Here is a 17805-nt window from a genome sequence, read left to right as displayed (position 1 = left end):
GTTTCAGCACAGGTTCAGCAGCTGTTTCAGCACAGGTTCAGCAGCTGGTGGAGTAGATTTCATTTTGCCTCCAGCTGCTGCAGAGTCTTTGTGGACCTGATGAGAACGTTGAGCTAACGTTGCTGCTGGTTTTGTAAATGTTGAGCTGATGAAACATTTCACATCCTGCTCTTCTGTGCTGGTCCTGACGGGTCGGTCCTCACCGGACCAGAACCATCTAGAGTTTCACGTTCCAGAGGAGGACGTCCTGAAGTCGTTCTTCCCGACACTCGGGTCCAACATTCCTGCAGGACATGAACGGGTTCAGACAGGTGAGCTGCTGCTCGACAGGTAACGGATCAGGATCAGTCGGACTGAAGAAGCAGGAATCTGTTTCAGTCTGAAACTAAAAGCTGTTGACTCAAAATATGAGACGTGCTGAAACTAATTATTGTTAATGAGCAACTCAAGTTTAATATTAATTTCATTATAGATCATTTAAAACTAAATTATTATAAACCAAAGTGTTTTATAATGAAGGAAGCAAAGTATAAAACATGTTTCACTACAAGACACAGATTAAATCAGTCCAAACAAATAAAACGTCTGGTTCCATTCGAACCAGAACCGAGTGGCTGAGGTTCTGGTCGGTACGTTGGGCCACGGAGTGGAACTGGACCTGCAAACATCTGAACACCTCAGCTTTGTTCTAAGACCATCAGCTTCCTGGACCTGACTGGTCCAGTTGGAGTCCAGTGGTTTGAAAACCCTTCAAATAAACCAAGACCAGTCTGCGTAGAGCTCCAAAAACTGTTAGTCCACCCTGACCCAAACAGGAACTCTGGAGTCCTGGTCAGGTCTACTGTTAACGGTCTGCCGCAAGCGATGAAGGTCCAAACCTACAGTCTAAGAGCTGCACTCGTCCACATGAGAAGAAACCTTGACAGACTCCAGGAGACGGATCAGGCTTTGACCCGGCTAAAAGTCTCAAGTGAAACGTGATCTGATGTTTGACGGGTTTAAAATGTTCTGACTCCATAACTAAACCAAAGACTCGAGAGTTTCACGTCAGATTCTACCAACAGATCGAAACATCATCCGCATAACGAGAAACTAAAAGGATGGATCCCAAAGCCAACATGTGAGAACAGGACTGGGCCCAGACTGGATCCCTGAGGAACTGTGCATGTAGTAATTGTTCAGTCCATCAGATATGATCTATTCTGGACCAGCACCAAATCCTGCGTCCTGGTTCAAAGTCCACGTCAAACCATAAAAGAATGTTTGTAAAAATAAGGAACAGCTGATTCAGAAGCTTTAGAAGCCGACTGAAATATATCAGAAATCTTTTTTGATCCAGAAGTTTCAAGCTAAAAAAAAGGAGCCATGTTATTTGAAATGATAAATAAAAATATAACAAGAAAATTGATTTAAATTTAAAAAGACCTAAACTTTCCCTTTGAAGGAGGAGCTGCAGTTTGAGCAGAATGCACAGAAGAACGGTCCAACTTGACTAAAACCTGTTCATCGTACAGAGAGCTGGGGTCAGAACGACCAAAGGTCCAGTTCAGCAGAAACACGAGACAAGCACATTCACTGTTGTTTGTTTGTTTGTTTGTTTGTTTGTTTGTTTGTTTTTGGCCGACGTCTGCGTGTGGAAGCAACAAACCTGCAGATCACAGCATGAGGGCTGATCCTGCAGGATTCTGTGGATTAGATTTTATTCTCCAACATGCAGATGAGTCCATGAAGAAAGCGGTTTCAGTTTGTTCGTTGATGAAGCTCTGTCTTGACATCAACAGTTCATGGAAGTCCTGCAGGAGACGGATGGTGCTGTGGTGAGGGCTGGTCTCCCTCTGCTGGACAGAGCTGTCTCTGCTGCAACTGGAACCAGGAAAACTTCTCCAGGTCCCAGTTCAATATGAGCTCATTACTCATGGCGTCTTTGACGTCTGAAAAGTTGTGCAGTTCAAACTAAAGCTCAGATCTTCATCCTGGTCCAGCTGCAGGCAGAGCGGTGAGACAGTCCCGTCTTCAGGGTGTCCAGCTGTAGATGTCCTGAAGGCATCACTCCCAGCTGCACCTGGTCATCCTGATGTGGACCAGAGCTGGGCTCACGTTCAGCTCACCTGGGACTCGTCTCTGTGGAAGTCCTCCGTGTGTCTCCTCACCTTAACCTTTGGCTAACGAGGACTTGGATCTCCATTCCTGATTCAAACCGTCCACATGTAAGAATGTGGGCCTGGCCAACAGACTGTTTTCAAAACTTTGAGTTCCACATCTGGCTCCCATTTGTGGCTCAGATGTGTCTGAACCGTTTCTTCTCCCACGGTTCTGATGTTTGGATCATGTGACCAACACCGAGCTGTCAGCTCCACTAGTCCGATGAGTTCTGATGTCTCTTGTTAGCTGAGGAGGTCCATCAGAGTTCTGGTTCTGATGGAGTCACAGGAAGTTCTGCAGGCAGCTCCTGGTTTATGGAAAACATAAATGGTCCATAAGACCACGTCAGGACTTCATGAAAAATCAAAACTGTTCTGATTCTGGTTTGATGAATTCTACAACCCATCATTCATCCTTCCAAACCGACATCCAACCATCCATCATTCATCCAACCATTCATCATCCATCCATCTATAATCCATCCAATCATGCTTCCAACATCCATGATCCATCCATCCAACTATCATCCATCCAACTATCATCCAACCATCCATCCAACCATTCATCATCCATGATCCATCCATCCAACTATCATCCAACCATCCATCATCCATCCAACCATTCATCATCCATCCATCCATCCAACCATCCATCCATCATACAACTATCCACCATCCAAGCATCCATCCGTCCAACCACCATCCATCCGTCCAGGTGAAGGTGAAGCCTTGATTTGTTGATTCTTCTCCATCCTACCGTTCAGGAACAAGACTCAGATTTTTGAACGTCCAGTTCCAACGTGTTCATGTACGCGGTCAGAAAAATGAGTGGAACAATAATGATGGAAAAAACATCTGAAACCTCCGAGAACTTTAATCTAAAACCAGTTTCAAATTTAAAGTTTGGCTCTATGGAAAAAAAATGTTAAACAAATTGTGGGTTTGGGTAAAGACTTATTGACCTCAGCTGGCAGAAAAAAAAAACTAAATACACGACACTTGATTTTATTGTCATGTTTATTGAGATTTAAACAAAGTGACAATATTTGATTTCTTATCAAATGTTTCTTGATGGAGTATTCTGTTGGATTAGCCGTCAGATCAAACCGTGTTTCAACATGAAAAATAAAAACCAAACATCCTCGCCATCACAAACAGCTGAAATCCCTCCTAGGACCTGCTAAGAGTGTGTGTGTGTGCGTGCGTGTGCGTGTGCGTGTGTGTGTGTGTGTGTGTTATATTGTCAGGTCTTTGGGGTTAACCACTTTGCCGATGAACAGCAGCGCCCCCGACGGTTCGTCCCGGATCAGGTAGATGAAGGGCTGGTCCACTCGGTACGCAAGGTGGGCGGGTGTCGGGATGGCGCCGGGGTACTGGTTACCCTCGGGGGCGGTCTCCATAACAACCTTGTGGTTGACGCTGCTGAGTTTGGCGGGCTGATTCGAGATATTCTCCAGTTCTGGGTTCTCCAGCCACTCAGCTAGACCTGTAGAGAGGAAGAGGATGATGATGAAGGTAATCCTGCTGGAATGGCTCCATCACCTCCACCTCCCCAACCATCCCAGCAAGACTCGGGACACGTAGAAAAGACTAAATGAAAGGGTGTGTCTCATTATTTCAACAGAGCTGGGCTGCCGTGGTTTTCAGAATGGAATGGGGAGTGAGCTATGATGCATTTGAGGGAGCTGGGAAAAGGCAGACTCCCAGTGAATTACATGCTGACAGCTAAAACAGCCCTTTACACTCGATGTACACATTTAGTAAAAATGTAGCACAAACACAAAGTTTCCCTCAGCCTTCAGCTGAACGATGCGTACGGTTTGATCCTCGAATGTTTTAAGTTGACTCGGACTCACCGAGGTCACCGAGCAGCGGCAGTAAGTCTGTGGAGTAGCTGAGCCTCAGGACAGGAAGCGTCAGGGTCACCTGGGCCGGTTGGAGCGCCATGGACAGGTCCTGGACAAACTCGGCGGTCAGACTCTCCTCCAGCAGAGTGGTGTTGGTCGTCACCTCGTCAGGCAGGAAGACGAACATGCTGATGTCGTTCTGCATCTGGATCTGAGCGATCTGCAGGACGAGAAACAGCGTTTGTAATGTCTCTGTGAAGGAAACGCCGGTGCCTTGTTGGTCACAACGCCCACCGTGCAGTGTAGGTCTGAGTCAACCCCCATCTTCACTGGGTAGTTGTCCTGTTGCATCATGGGAACCTGGACTGGTAGCCCTCCATCCACCTGGAAGTTCTGTAGAGCTCCGCTCTGACTGAAGCGAGTCACCCACTTCCCTGCTCAAAGACAGCCGGTGTTCAGTCCTGTAACCGCAGGTCTCACCTTTCAGACTTAAACTCTTCACAAGAAAATGTGAATTTATTCTTCTCCACCTTCATGTGAAACACCAGATACTGAACCTGTCACAGGTGTTTTACAGAAACTTTAGACAGTTCAGTGGTTACACAGCTCAACGTGTTGGTGTTATGATCAGAGGGATTGTTCGTGTTTTTGGTTTCCTTGAGCGGGTCACTGGCCCTTTGTGGCGGTTCCTTCAAATCTGCCCTATCAACTTTGTTGGTACCCTACGTACCTACCATGGTGACCACGGGTAACAAAGAGTCTGTGGCTAGCAACAAATAATAATAAAAATGACCCTTGAGGGCCTGTAAATGAACTGAGTACATCAGGAGCATGCAGGAGAACTGGAGAACTAAGCATGCATCAGGAGAACTGAGTACACTTTAAATTCTTCAACAGGAACTCTTTGGCTAGAAGATCTGATGACAGCAGCGACGGTAATTCCAGCTCCAGTAGAGTTCAAGCTGCTGCAGTTAAAAAACTTGTTGGAAATCGAGATCGAGCTGACAGAATGTGGTAAAGATGAGTTGCTAACTGTACCAACCCCTGGTGCCCTTAGATGCTCCTAACCGAGTGTCCATCAAGGTCCGAAGGACTTACTTTGAAAAGGTTAGCGCTCAAAACAGACCTGGTTGTCTGAACAACGCAGCTAGGACAAACAAATTAGAGCACTGGTTTGATTTTGTGTGTTTTGCTCTGAACTGGGGCCGTGGTTACCAGAGACAGTCAGCGCCGTCTGTACGGTGCCACCAGAAGTGAAATTCTTGGACCAGTGCAAGACGGATTCAAGCAAAAGAAGTTGCCATGAATGTTTTCATGAACCAGTGAAAGTCGGAAGTTCAAATATGGTCAGATACCATCGTAGCCAGGGCGACACCGCTTCGCAGTGGTTAAAACTGTCGCCTCACAGCAGGAAGGTTGCAGGTTTACTTCCTGCCAGAGACCATTTTAAGTGCAGGTTATGTTCCCCCAAGCATGCAGGGATTTCCTCAGAGTACTCCGGTTCTCTCCCACAAACCAAAAACCTGCATGTTAGGTTCATGGTAAGTGAGAGTGAGAGAGTGAATGGTTGTCTGTCTGGCTTGTCTCTATGTGTCCCTGTGATGGACGGTAGACCTGTCCAGGTGTCCCTGTGATGGACGGTAGACCTGTCCAGGTGTCCCCACCTCTCACAGTGACTGCTGGAGACAGACCCCAGCTCCTTCTCACCCTGCCCTGAAATGTGGATAGCATAAGAGAAATGGAAGGTTTACTTCTTGTTTTGTTTTGGTTTACGGTTTATCTTCATGTTTGGCTAAAACAGGAAGTTCTTTTCGAGTATAATTTTACAACAAGGCATGTGTAACCCAGTCCAAAATAACTGTATTTTGTACTAATGTGTTTGTACTAATGTTTTGTTTTATTTTGAAGGGTTCATGTTTGGAAAAGGAGGTGGTGCCTAACAGTTTTACTGATCTGTCATTGGTTTATATTCAGGAAGTGGGCGGAGACAAGAGGTTATTGGAAAAATGAGTTTCAGCTGGACAGTGATGGGAAAACCCTTTGGTACGGTTTGTAAAAACAGATGTTTGCTGATGTTTTAGACGTTCAAATCGACAGTCTCTGAACAGATATCAACTCTACCTTGGGTTTTAGAACTACTGTAACTATTTCAACATGGAATTTGAAGTACAGTAGTCGTGAGTTTATGTCTCATAGCTCACTAAGACATTAGCGTTGATTAGCAAAGTGAAAGAACAGTGAGTACTGTGTGGCTAACAGGAAGAGACTTAAGTAAAGTTTCTGACATGGAAACTCCTGAAGTTCAGTACAAACAGATGAGCCTGAGCTGGAGCATCTTCACTGGACCTTTCTGCTTCCTGCTGTTTCTGGTGGACCGAGAGACGGGTGAAGGAGCTGAGGACACCCCCCACCGTCTTTCCTTCAACTGGGACTGACAGGTGACGTTCCAGAGGATCTAGACCTTGGAGTAAGGGACCACACTCCCTCCACTCTTCAGCATCACATCAGGCCTGCAACAAGGTTTTATTTAGTTTGAACTCATTTAACTAAATGCCGCCTTAGGTGCGTGTTAGAGGGTGGGCCCACTCGATTTGTGTAAACTTTAATAATCAGAAACTGAAAGACTTTATTATGGACTGAAAATATTTAGAATTACTGTGAATGTTTTTGTTTTTCGTTTGAATTTAATATAAGTTCTTAAATCTCAAAACTTTGGTCGTGTGTTGTTTATCTTTAAAAATAAATGTTCTGAGTTTAAGGGTTTTAATGAGCTCAGGGGCCCTTACCTAGTTTAGAGGGGTGTAGATCGGCTGCACATGTTCTGACTCCTGGAGTTACTAAACCTGGTTTCTGCAGGACTAGAACCAGTTCAACCTCAATAAACCTGATTTGTTAATTTCACATGGGTGAACAGACGGTACCTTTAAAGTAGGCGGCGCTCACGACGGTAACCCCGGAGGTACGGGGGAGGGGCTTGGTCAGAAACTGCTGGACCTTCCTTCCAGTCTGCTGAGACACCCAGTCATTGATTTCTTTCTGGTCTTTAGTTCCTCCCAGTAAGGCTTTAGGTCGAACTCCGTACTGCTGCTCCACCAGCTTGAAGAAGTCCTGCTTCAGACGAAGTCCTGCGAACCATTTGGTTGGTCAGCTCAGCGCTCACACATGTTTCAGAAGGTTTCTTAACAGGACCATACAGTCACACACTGATCATCTGGACCACAGGTTGCTCCTGTTTCCTATGAACATTCTTATTTTTTCTTTATTGATACAGTTCTCCCCTGAGAGGAACCTCCAGATGTTTCCAGCAGTCATGTTAAAGGTGTTTGAACTCACGGCGTGCCATGTAGAGGCGAGCGGCGGCGCTCAGACCTTTCCCTGAAGTCTTCACTGAAGCCAGCAGGTCCTTCAGGGTGTTGTGGAGCTGAGGGTCCTGCAGGGCGTGGTACCTTAGGGCTCGGTACAGCTGGCTCTGAGCATGTCCAGAGCCCCCTGCAGGACAGGAGGGGAAGTGTCGAGCAGGTTAGCTTGACTTTCAGTTAAACGTAAGACTTTTTAAGACCATCGACTCAAATTTAAAACATAAATCACAAAAAAGAATGTCATTGCAAAAACAATTATATATAATACTAATATTGAAATTTTACAATAATAAAAATATATATATATATTTACAGACTTTGTTTAACTACTGCTTCTGCACATTTTGTTTTTTTAGTTTATCTCTCAGTTCTTTTAGAAACATTGTTCAGTTTTAAATATTCTTCAAGAAACCAGATGGGTTTGTCTTATGCTACTTTTAGATTTGAGCTAGCCTTTTAGCATTTAGCTAATGTTATTCTCTTTTTAGCTTATACACTGCTCTCTTTAGCTTTAACAGATCTTCAGTCAATTCAAATCGTTTTTATAAATTACATCAAGCCTGGTTTAGGAGCCGAGCAGCTGGATTCTTCACACTTCGGCTGATTGTAAATGAACTCCTGATCGGACTGATGCATGATGGGACATTTAGTTTTGTGGCGTGCTGTAAAACATCTGAAATCTTCAAACAGAACTTCAGACACACAGAACCAACGACTGACAGCTGCTCATTAAAGAAGTTCATGGAAGAAGCGCTGAAAGTATGTACGCATTCTGATGGAACTATTTTGGACCTAAAACTGAATTTCTGGACGTATTTAGAGCTTTTTAAGAGTTCATTTCAAACTTGTTTAATTTAAGACTTTATAGGACTTTCTCAAACCCGTTATGTTTGAACAACTCTGACTGATTTTCACTAGTTCTGGTGAGCGTTTGGACGGAGCCTGTGTCTTCACCCATGGACAGCTGGGTCAGAGCCGCAGATGCGCTGATGGGCGACAGGAAGATGTTGGCTGTAGCTTCGCGGCTCGACAGAGCACGGAAAAGATTGTAGCCGAAGTCTGAGGTTGCGGCGCCCATCTTTGTTGTGGGTGTGGTGAAGAGCTCCACATGTTCTTCCTCCAGTCCAACTTCTTCCTCGCCTCCTGACTCCAACTGAAGCCAGCCCGAGAGAAAACAATCAGAACATCTGGAAAGTTCACTCAGAATCCAAAAGATATTTAAAAAAATGCTGAACCGTGTCGTTTCAGACCAACTCTGGTTTCAGCTTCAGTTTGTTTCTGGAGGAAAGTCTTCAGAAACCTTCGTTTGAACTCAGGGAATATAAAATCAATGTTTCACTCAAATATTTTAGTTCAACCAAAACTTTATCTTTGTTTTATGCTCTTCACAGAAAGATCAGACCACGACACATTTTAAAAATAAAATAAGACACTTTATAAAAGTACCTGTGTTGATCTGGACATGCAGAGCGGTCCAGTGGTCTGCTGTCCAAAGAGTCAACTCTGAAGCCCAATAAATACCACAGTACTTATATTTATACTTATATATTACTTATATTTAACATACTGTGGAAGTGTTGCTGTGATCAGTTGGAGGAGAAATGGACCAAATGAAGACAAAATGCAACTTTAATGGAGGGAATGGTCTTATTTCAATGAAGGATAGAAAAAAGTTTGTTTTATAGATGTTTGAGATAAGGTTGAGTTTTATGTTTGTAGAGGCCAAAGGCTGTGTAACGTTGTACAAACGAGGAGGACGGAGGCTGTGTAACATACAAACGAGGAGGCCGGAGGCTGTGTAACATACAAACGAGGAGGCCGGAGGCTGTGTAACGTTGTACAAACAACGAGGCCAGAGGCTGTGTAATGTACAAACGAGGAGGCCAGAGGCTGTGTAACGTTGTACAAACGAGGAGGCCGGAGGCTGTGTAACGTACAAACGAGGAGGCCAGAGGCTGTGTAACGTTGTACAAACGAGGAGGCCGGAGGCTGTGTAACGTACAAACAAGGAGGCCGGAGGCTGTGTAACGTACAAACAAGGAGGCCGGAGGCTGTGTAACGTTGTACAAACGAGGAGGCCGGAGGCTGTGTAACGTTGTACAAGTTGTATGTTGTACGACTAAACTAAGATGGAAGCGATTCGTGAGAATCACAGGCCACGTGCAGCTTCTGGGAATTGCCAGCATGTTGGAGACGATCTTTGAGGAGCCTCGTAGGCAGGGACCAGTGGGATGCCCACAAATCTGGCCAGTTTGGATCTTGAAAGTACCAACAGAACTCAAGGCTAACAAGAAAAAAACAGTCTGCCTGAAAAGATCAACAATTGTGGCTTATCTGAATGTGACTCGTTGGCCTCAAAAACAGGCCGACATCAAATTTCTCCTGAGACATTTGTAAACTAAGGAAAAGCTTTGTCCATCACGCACCCCCCCCCCCCCCCCCCCCCCCCCCAATAATTTCTGTGAAGGCTTATCAGTCAGAACTGTGCCAGCTGACCAACATCTTATCAGGACTATGGGCTATCTGGAAGTGCATCATGAACAAATCTCACCGTCTTGTTGTCAGATGCATGTAACGTGTTTTTAGATGTGCTGCTGGTGGAGTTTTTGACGTCTTAAATCGTGTCCTGATGAGGACAAGATGTGAAGAGATCTTTTTTTGTAATATCACTATCCTCTCCTCATGGTTTTCCTCTTTTCTATGTAAAAAAAAATAAAATAAATGAAAAAGGATAAGGGGCCGCGCTCCAGTAGCAGCAACAACAGCTGAATTGTTTCTATGGAAGGTGAAGCGTTACGCCGATGATTTCCTGCTGTTGCCGTCAGTTCCAACAAAGAAAGCCAGGATCTCAGAATCTCGGCGTCTTTAGGAGACTTCAAGATGACCACCTCAAACTTAAGGTCCGTCCATCACAAGATCTACATGAAAACCTGTTCTCAAAGCTGATGGGAAACAACGGAGCCTCAAAGAAAGACCAGTTCTTCCTCACTGACCATCATCAGTAGAACTGGGTCATTTCTGACCCAGTTTGACTCCACTGCCTGGATCAGGATTTAGACCCCTAATGATGCCTACAGAGAGACCTCTGGGTTTTGAGATGATATTTTGACAGGTTGGTGATGCTTCTGGACCTCTGGGCTCCTCTCAGGACCTTCTTCTAGTCCTCATCTGTGGTTCTAGGGTGATGTAACCAAGAACCAAAGTTCATCAGAGCAGGACATCCCTCACTACCTTCAGAGAACTCCTTGAACACCCTAAAACGCCAAGCTCACGCTGATTCTGGACTTCTGGACTGGTTTTACTGGGACTCTGTCTATCCGTTAGTGTTTCTATTGAGTTTGACCAGATCCAAAGATGAGAAGCAGACCAGATTGATGGGTTTTTATAGTCTTCATGCTTGAAGAGTTGGTGGGACATTAAACTGGTCCCATTATTTGTCCAGTAACAGAGGACAGATGATTCTGGAACTGAAACCAGAACAGAACCTTTGAACTGTTAAATAAATGAATGTGGTTGGAGATCAGGAGGGAACCAAACATCCTGAAGTGTTGAGGTTACCTGAGCCAGGCAGGAGTTCAGGACGACTGCAAACACTAGCAGGAACGTCGGTCGCTTCATCCTGAAACAAAGAAACACTGGAAAGATTCAGATCGTTCCGACAGACTTACAGAAACGAGTTTTCAGAGGATCCAGAAGATCTAAATGAGTTCTCTCTGCAGGGCAGCTGGACTCCCCTCAGAGACAGGGTGAGACGTTCAGTCCTCCAGGACAGACTCGGAGAATGTGTGACAAGACGGGTCCTTCAGCGCTCATGGACCGACGGCTTTAATGAAATGTTTTCATCAGAAAGTCTGAAAGTTGACGAGGCAGACGGAAACGTTCAGAGGTTTGTTAAATGAGAGATGGTGAAGACGGTCAGAACCACAGAATGTTCAGAAAACGAGCCAATCAGAACCGCCTGTAAATCCTGGCTGTCACGGGTCTCCTGCAGCCGAGTCCAAGTCTGGTTCCACTTAAAGCATCTCACAGAGACGCTTTGTTCTGCGCACATCTGGATCTGCTCCTGGATTTGAGAAAAACCTCAACCACACACAGACACACACCGAGACACACACACACAGAGACACACACACACAGAGACACACACACACAGAGACACACACACACACACAGACACACACAGAGACACACAGAGAGAGAGACACACACACAGATACACACACACACACACACAGATACACACACACAGATACACACACAGACACACACACAGAGACACACATTGATGGGAAACCCAGATGTTGGTCCAGCAGTTTTTCCGTCTCAAACTGACTCGGCTCCTGAACTCAGGAGAGAAAAACTCTTTCAGATTAAAAATCTTTAAATTTATAAAAGTTTTAAATCAAAGTAAACTTTAAAAGATGCTGATTGGTCAGAATTTTACACCCCTCAGTTCAGTCTCTCTCAAGTTCTGGAGGAGTTCTGTCCACTCAGAGACTGACAGGAGCCCGAACCATCAGCCTCCACCACCGTGCTGACAGCTGAGCTGTTAGCTGCAGTGCATTCTGGGTCAACATCTGTCCTATGCTCTGGTTCTGGTCCAGAAGTCTTCAGATGAAACGCTCCTCGTGCAGCCATTTTATTTTAGAGAGGATAGGTCATGACCTTTGACCATTGACCTGCTCACTGAAGCCTGTAGAGTCTGAGCAGTGCACGGTCTGACCTTCAGGTGAGGCAGCACCAGCAGGTTCTGGTTCTGGTTCTGGTTGGCAGAGTCGTCTGAAGTCTGGATGATAAAATTCAAACTAACTCTTTGATGAAACATTTTTATAATTAATTTATGAAAACATCCAGAACACCAGCTGGTCCAAACGGTTCCTGCAGAACAGCTGAGAGACTAAACTGATCCAGTGGAAAGTTCGGTTCGGTCAGCGGGAGGTAAAGAATCAAAGGTTCGGAGCCTGAAACCGGTTTAAGCTACAGTCTAATGAAGGTCCAGATCGGCTGAACCGTCACTCAGTTCTGTTCTAACAGCCTGAGGTGTCTGTCCGGCTCCACATTCAGAACCTCTGACGGTACCGGTGTGGACCGGGCTCATCCGAACCGCAGAAACACTTTAACAGCTTCAGGTTTGAGGTCAGAAGTTTCATTCGGAACCAGCACCCACCTCTCTGATCCGGACGGGTCCACGTCTCTCCTGCTGTCTGCTGAGGAGGACTCTCCAACACCCGAACCCCCCACCCCGCACCGCGCGCACACGGAGCGCGGGCGCGCGCCTCCTCCTTCTGTCAGAGTTTTATGCGCAAATAAAAAGATCAGAGACATGATCCTCCATCTCTGTCAGAGATGGGGGCTGCAGGGCGGCGGGCGACAGGCATTGTTGTTGGTTGCATCATTTGTTTCGCAACATGAAGAATCTCCCACAGAAGCTTCAAATAATTACAGCCTTTATATAAGATCGTGTCTGCGTCTGCAGGAAGACCTGCAGCTCAGAAAAAACATTAAGTGTCTGCAAGATGAAGGAAAAACACAAAGTTCAGTTAAAGGTTTGAGACGAGCGAACATTCAGACGTTTTCTCTTGTTGTTGGCATCGGTCTGTTTGTTTTTGTTTGTTTCATCGTTTCTTGTTGATTGTTGGGTTTTTCTCTCCTGTTTTCTTTGTGTTGTTCTTTCAATTTTCAACTGATTCTTCACTATGATGGACCAAAACGACACTCTCATTACTGAGGAGGAGGCCCAGGTTTGGCTCCTCCTCCACTTCTCCACATGAGCCTTCTCCAGGTCCACAAAGCACGCAGACCAGCGAAGCCAACTCCCATGATCCTCTTAGCAACTTCGCAAGGGTAAAGACCTGGTCTACTGGTCCAGGACTAGGACTGAAGACGCACTGATCCTCCTGACTCCGAGGTTCGACCATCGGTCTGCGCCTCCTGTCCAACACGTTGGAGTAAACTTTCCCTAGGAGGGTGAGAAGTGTGATCCCACGATAGCTGGTCCTCCTTTTTAAAACCGGGGACCACCGACCACTCCACAGGCATTGTTCCTGTCCTCCATGAGACACTGGAGACACGTGTCCATCATGAGCTTTTTGTTGTGGTTTAATAGAGCTTTAGTTTTTAGTTCTAGTTCCTCATGTCGTCGGCAGCGTTACATACGGTGGCCGACAGGTGCAAACACGCAGCAAACTTTAACACTTGCTCTTGTCAAAGGTGGACGTCTCCTCCTCTCCCTCTCCACTTTGCTCTGTCTGTGAAACTGCTTTAGAGCCTCTCTTCTACAAATCTTCTGAATCATAACTGTGGACTTGGATTTGGTCAGTTGGTCCCTCAACACAATTCTTTGAAGAGAAGACAGGCTTTAGGCGAGATGATTTGCCCTGTTGGCACACAGCTGGATATCTCATCGACTTGGAAGACTTGATGACGTGTCTGTCTCTGCTGTCATTTGTGGATTTTAAGGACGCATTTATAATCGGATTTATGATAACTGGTTCCTGCTTTTTGGAGTTGGCTGGTTCCTGGTTTATCTACCATCAAGGAAGTCGTTGGCAGCAAATTTGGACCCGAGCATGCTGCTTGCCTTATGATGGCTTGGTTCATGCATCGAGTACCCAGACTCATATAGTTTTTGGCAGAATGGATCAGATCTCAGGGATTATTCTTAGGCACGGTCCTTTGGTGTGACCAGGTAATTTGGACATTTTGGAACCAAGTGTACCAACGGACTCAAGGTAGATGTCATTAAAGTTCTGTCTGTCCCCAAAACAATCGTGTTTATCTGAATTTGGCTCCCTGACTGGCCTTGACAGGCCATCTTATCGTAATTTGCCTGGAAGTTTTGGAAACCTGATGCTCTGCGTCCCCCACCCCCCACCCCCACCCCCACCCCACCACCACCACCACCACCCCCCGCCCCCTCCTACCGGGAAATTCCATGAACTTTTCAGAGGAGCCCAGCTGAATAAACATTCGTCATCATTTCAGGACTCTGGATTCGTCTCTGGTCGTCCTCGGCACCCCCCGAGTGTGTCATTATGTGCTAGTGTGAGAGATTTTTTTTCATTATCACGCTGTTGACCTTCAACCAGAGGTTAAAAGCGTGTTAGGAATTTTTTTTTGTCTCCAAACCCTATGTGGCATTTTTCACCACTTTCTATTGTCTGTCCAAACAGGTCTCACTTGTTTATGAGTCTTTGAAGCTCAATGTGACTTATCTGTTTAAATAAAGGTTGAATGAATGAAAAAAAAAAAAAAACGGTCAAACACAGTCTTTTACATTATTATAGAATAGCAGCATAGTTATGTAGGTAATGTAATGAGACTCAAGTGTCACAGTTTACACTCTGTTTCCTTTTCTCATCACTCTGTTCACTGGTTGACTTTCTTCTCTGCTCTCCTGGGTTTTTCCTCTGCTGCTTCTACCAGCCTCTTTACATGCCACGCCTCTCTCTCTGATTGCTGCTGATGGTTTCCTCCTGTTTCTGGGTGTATATATACTTTCTGCTTTTTCTACTACATTGCCAGATCAATTGCTTGCTTCCAGCCACAGTTATCCAGCATACTCTCCTTGTTCACAGCTCTTTAGTCTTGTTGGAATGTTTTGGAAAACAGGATCTCCACTTATTTTTTACATAGCCTAACCTCTGATTTAATAATTTACACACCTCAAACCGTGACGTTTCAATGAACAGAAACTTCAGTCTGGAGCTGTGACTGTATCACATCATAGTTTTAGAGAAAAAAGCTCATGCCCGTTTTATAAAAATTAGCGTATTTCCAAAGATACTTGTTTTATCGAACATCTGGTTCAAGTTCAAACAAAGTCTGTGCAGGGACACAAACGACTCTGTAGAAAGTGTTAATGTTGAGTCTTAAACAGATTTTTATTCACTAAAAAAGTCCTGAAAAGAAGCAAATCAGAAATTTTTTACCTCTTATTGAATCAAAAGAGACAAAACAAGTGATGTTAAAGGAAATGTGTAGTCCGGTCTTAATGTAGCGTCGTTGCTAACTGGTTGTTTGGCTGTTTCTACCTGAAAGATGGAATCTGTGTCAGGACTGTAGCTTGTTTCCTGATTCTTTAAGATGGTCTCAGACTGGGACAGGGTTGTCCCACAGAGGAGGGTTCATCTTCTCATGTCTGTTTCTCATGGTCGCCCTCTGTTCCAGCAAGCTGCTGCAGTGGCACCTTCTCACCACCGGGGGCGCTGCAGGACATCACACCGCTCCCCTCTGCTGACAGCTTGTTGCTGAGTTCAGCACTCACGTCTCTGTTCCTGTTGGCCTCATCAGTAGGCTGATCATTCATTGTGCTGTTTCCGTGGGGGTCGTCGTTGAGCATAGGGTTGTTGTTGGGGGCGGGGTTTGTGACCACACCCATGAAGAGGGGCACCAGAGACGTGTCGTCAATGAGGGCAAAGACAAATGGGGAGTTGACAGAGAAGTGGGACATGGATCGCGTGATTGTCACAACCGTGGTGGCAGACGCTTCAACACCTTCTTCGCTGAGTTCCACGGTGGTGGCGTGACGGACGCTCGACACCCGGAGGGGCTCGTCTGAGATTCCAGAGAGGTCGGGACCAGAAAACAGAGAGCCGAGTCCTACCAGAGACATTAAAGACAGAAAAGGGTCATCAATTATTACCATATAAACTGTTGATTCTTCACGCACTTCCATGTCCGCTCTGACATCTGGACAGAGAAAATTAAATGTTCTCATCAAAAACTTTCAGGTCCTTAAAGATAGAGATCTGGTGACCTGTACATCTGTCCCTGAGACCTGATCCTGACTAGTCCCTTTTCATTCAATACTAAACTTGTTTCTGACCAGACTGAGGCTGTTGGTCAACATTCATTCAACCTTTATTTAGGTAAATCCCATTGAGCCTGGAGGACTCATTTACAAGAAAGACCTGATTTCAACAAAGATTGATGACAACAATGGACAACAGCTACAATAATAGACAGTTATAAAAAGTCATACTGATTTTTTTTTACAAATAGGATGGCTAAAAAAAAAAAAGTAACAAAAAAACAGCTAGATTCTAAGGCAAATGTAGAAAACTAAAAACAGGAACATGTCTGCATTGGTCCCTGCCAGGAGTCCAACAGATTCTTAAAGCCACTTAAAGAGGTCAAAGGTCAAGAGCTTCAGATCTTTTTACAAGATATTCCAAGAAACAGGAGCGGATTAGGAGAAGGTCCTTTTGTCTAGTTCAGTCCTCACTGAGGGAACACTGCAGGTAATAATGTCCTGAGAGCGCACGCTGTAGCTGCACTCACACAGAGACATGTAGGAGGAGATGTATGAAGGCAGCAGACCAGGAAGTGATTTAAAGATGAAGATGTACCAGTGAGAGAGTCTGCGTGAAGTTAATGATGTCCAGTTAACCAGTGAATACTGGGTGCAGTGGTGGGTAGGATAATCACAGCCAGTTATGAATCTTAGTGCACCATGATAGACAGCATCCAACATCTGCAGGGTTCTTATAGGAGTGTTCGTGTAGGGAGGTGCTTCAGACATGTCAGACTGGGAGGAGACCCTGGGAAAGACCCAGGACACGCTGGAGAGTCTACGTCTCTTGGTTGGCCTGGGAATGCCTTGGGGTCCTCGCAGAAGAACTGGAAGAGGTGGCAGGGGAAAGAGATGTCTGGACCTCCCTGCTCAAGCTGCTGCCCCTGAGACCTGACTTCAGAACAAGAGGAAGATAATAAGTGGAGGGATGGATGGATGGATGGATGGATGGATGGATGGATGGACGGACGGACGGACGGACGGACGGACAGACGGACAGCTGCATGCTTCTCTCATCACTATTTTCATTAACAACCAACCTGTCTGCAACAGTCCTGTGATTACCACCTGAAGTTCAGTCATTGTGAGGCGTGGCTGAAGCTACATATGCCTAAACTAGTCCAACAATCAATGCCGGGTTGGTGTTGCTGCTCAGGAGCTCCATGTGGAAGATCAGATATGAAGGACGAAGACCTGACCACCCAAAGAAAAGAAGACCAACCCTCCCAGGATGAACTGCTGAATCAGGACATGTTATTAAGAAGGTGAAAGATGGGTTGGGGCGGTGTTAGACCACCAAGGCTGCTCAACTAGCTGTTAAAGAGTTTCTTCGCTCACCCATCTTTGTCAGTGCCTCCTCCAGCTCCTGGCGGAATTCGAGCTTCACTTTGGGTAAACTGACCATCGTTGCTTTTTCCTGAGGTAGACGTCTGTAGAGGTTCGATATGTTCAGTTTGGGAAGTACCGAGGACACGTTTCCTCTGGGTAGGACCACCAAGAAACTGGTGTTACCTTTGAAGGGGAAACTGGCCACCTGGACGAGAAAGAAAACTTACAGAAGACACAATGAACGTGCTGACAGAATGGGCAGTGGAAGTCAATGAGAGTTTAGGTGTGCACTCTTTTGTGTGTGTGTGGAGGGGGGGGGGGGGGGGGGGACGACT

The 17805-nt window shown here is 45.7% G+C and overlaps 2 protein-coding genes across 2 annotated transcripts in view; both read right to left on the bottom strand.

Moving 5' to 3' along the window:
* Positions 1–3322: 3322 nt before the first annotated feature.
* serpinf1 (serpin peptidase inhibitor, clade F (alpha-2 antiplasmin, pigment epithelium derived factor), member 1) lies at positions 3323–12547 on the bottom strand. Its single transcript, XM_037687216.1, has 8 exons — positions 12515–12547; positions 10906–10966; positions 8302–8500; positions 7322–7477; positions 6910–7113; positions 4283–4422; positions 3998–4208; positions 3323–3627 (listed from the first exon to the last, which is right to left on the bottom strand). Exons 2-8 carry the CDS (start codon positions 10963–10965, stop codon positions 3377–3379), a joined length of 1221 nt encoding a protein of 406 aa, XP_037543144.1. The 5' UTR covers position 10966; positions 12515–12547; the 3' UTR covers positions 3323–3376.
* A 2789-nt stretch (positions 12548–15336) lies between these two features.
* serpinf2a (serpin peptidase inhibitor, clade F (alpha-2 antiplasmin, pigment epithelium derived factor), member 2a) overlaps positions 15337–17805 on the bottom strand; it is an 18088-nt gene continuing 15619 nt past the window's right edge. The window contains exons 8-9 of the mRNA XM_037687215.1: positions 17480–17675; positions 15337–15948 (exon numbers count right to left, since the gene is read on the bottom strand). Coding sequence (XP_037543143.1) covers positions 15482–15948; positions 17480–17675 — 663 coding nt within the window. The 3' untranslated portion in view covers positions 15337–15481. The remainder of the gene's footprint in view (positions 15949–17479; positions 17676–17805) is intronic.

Source organism: Nematolebias whitei, chromosome 14 (assembly GCF_014905685.2).
Source record: "Nematolebias whitei isolate Nwh7 chromosome 14, NemWhi1, whole genome shotgun sequence".
NCBI classification, from domain to species: domain Eukaryota; kingdom Metazoa; phylum Chordata; class Actinopteri; order Cyprinodontiformes; family Rivulidae; genus Nematolebias; species Nematolebias whitei.
The sequence above is the reverse complement of the archived record's forward strand: the minus strand, read 5'-3'. Positions and strand labels throughout refer to the sequence as shown.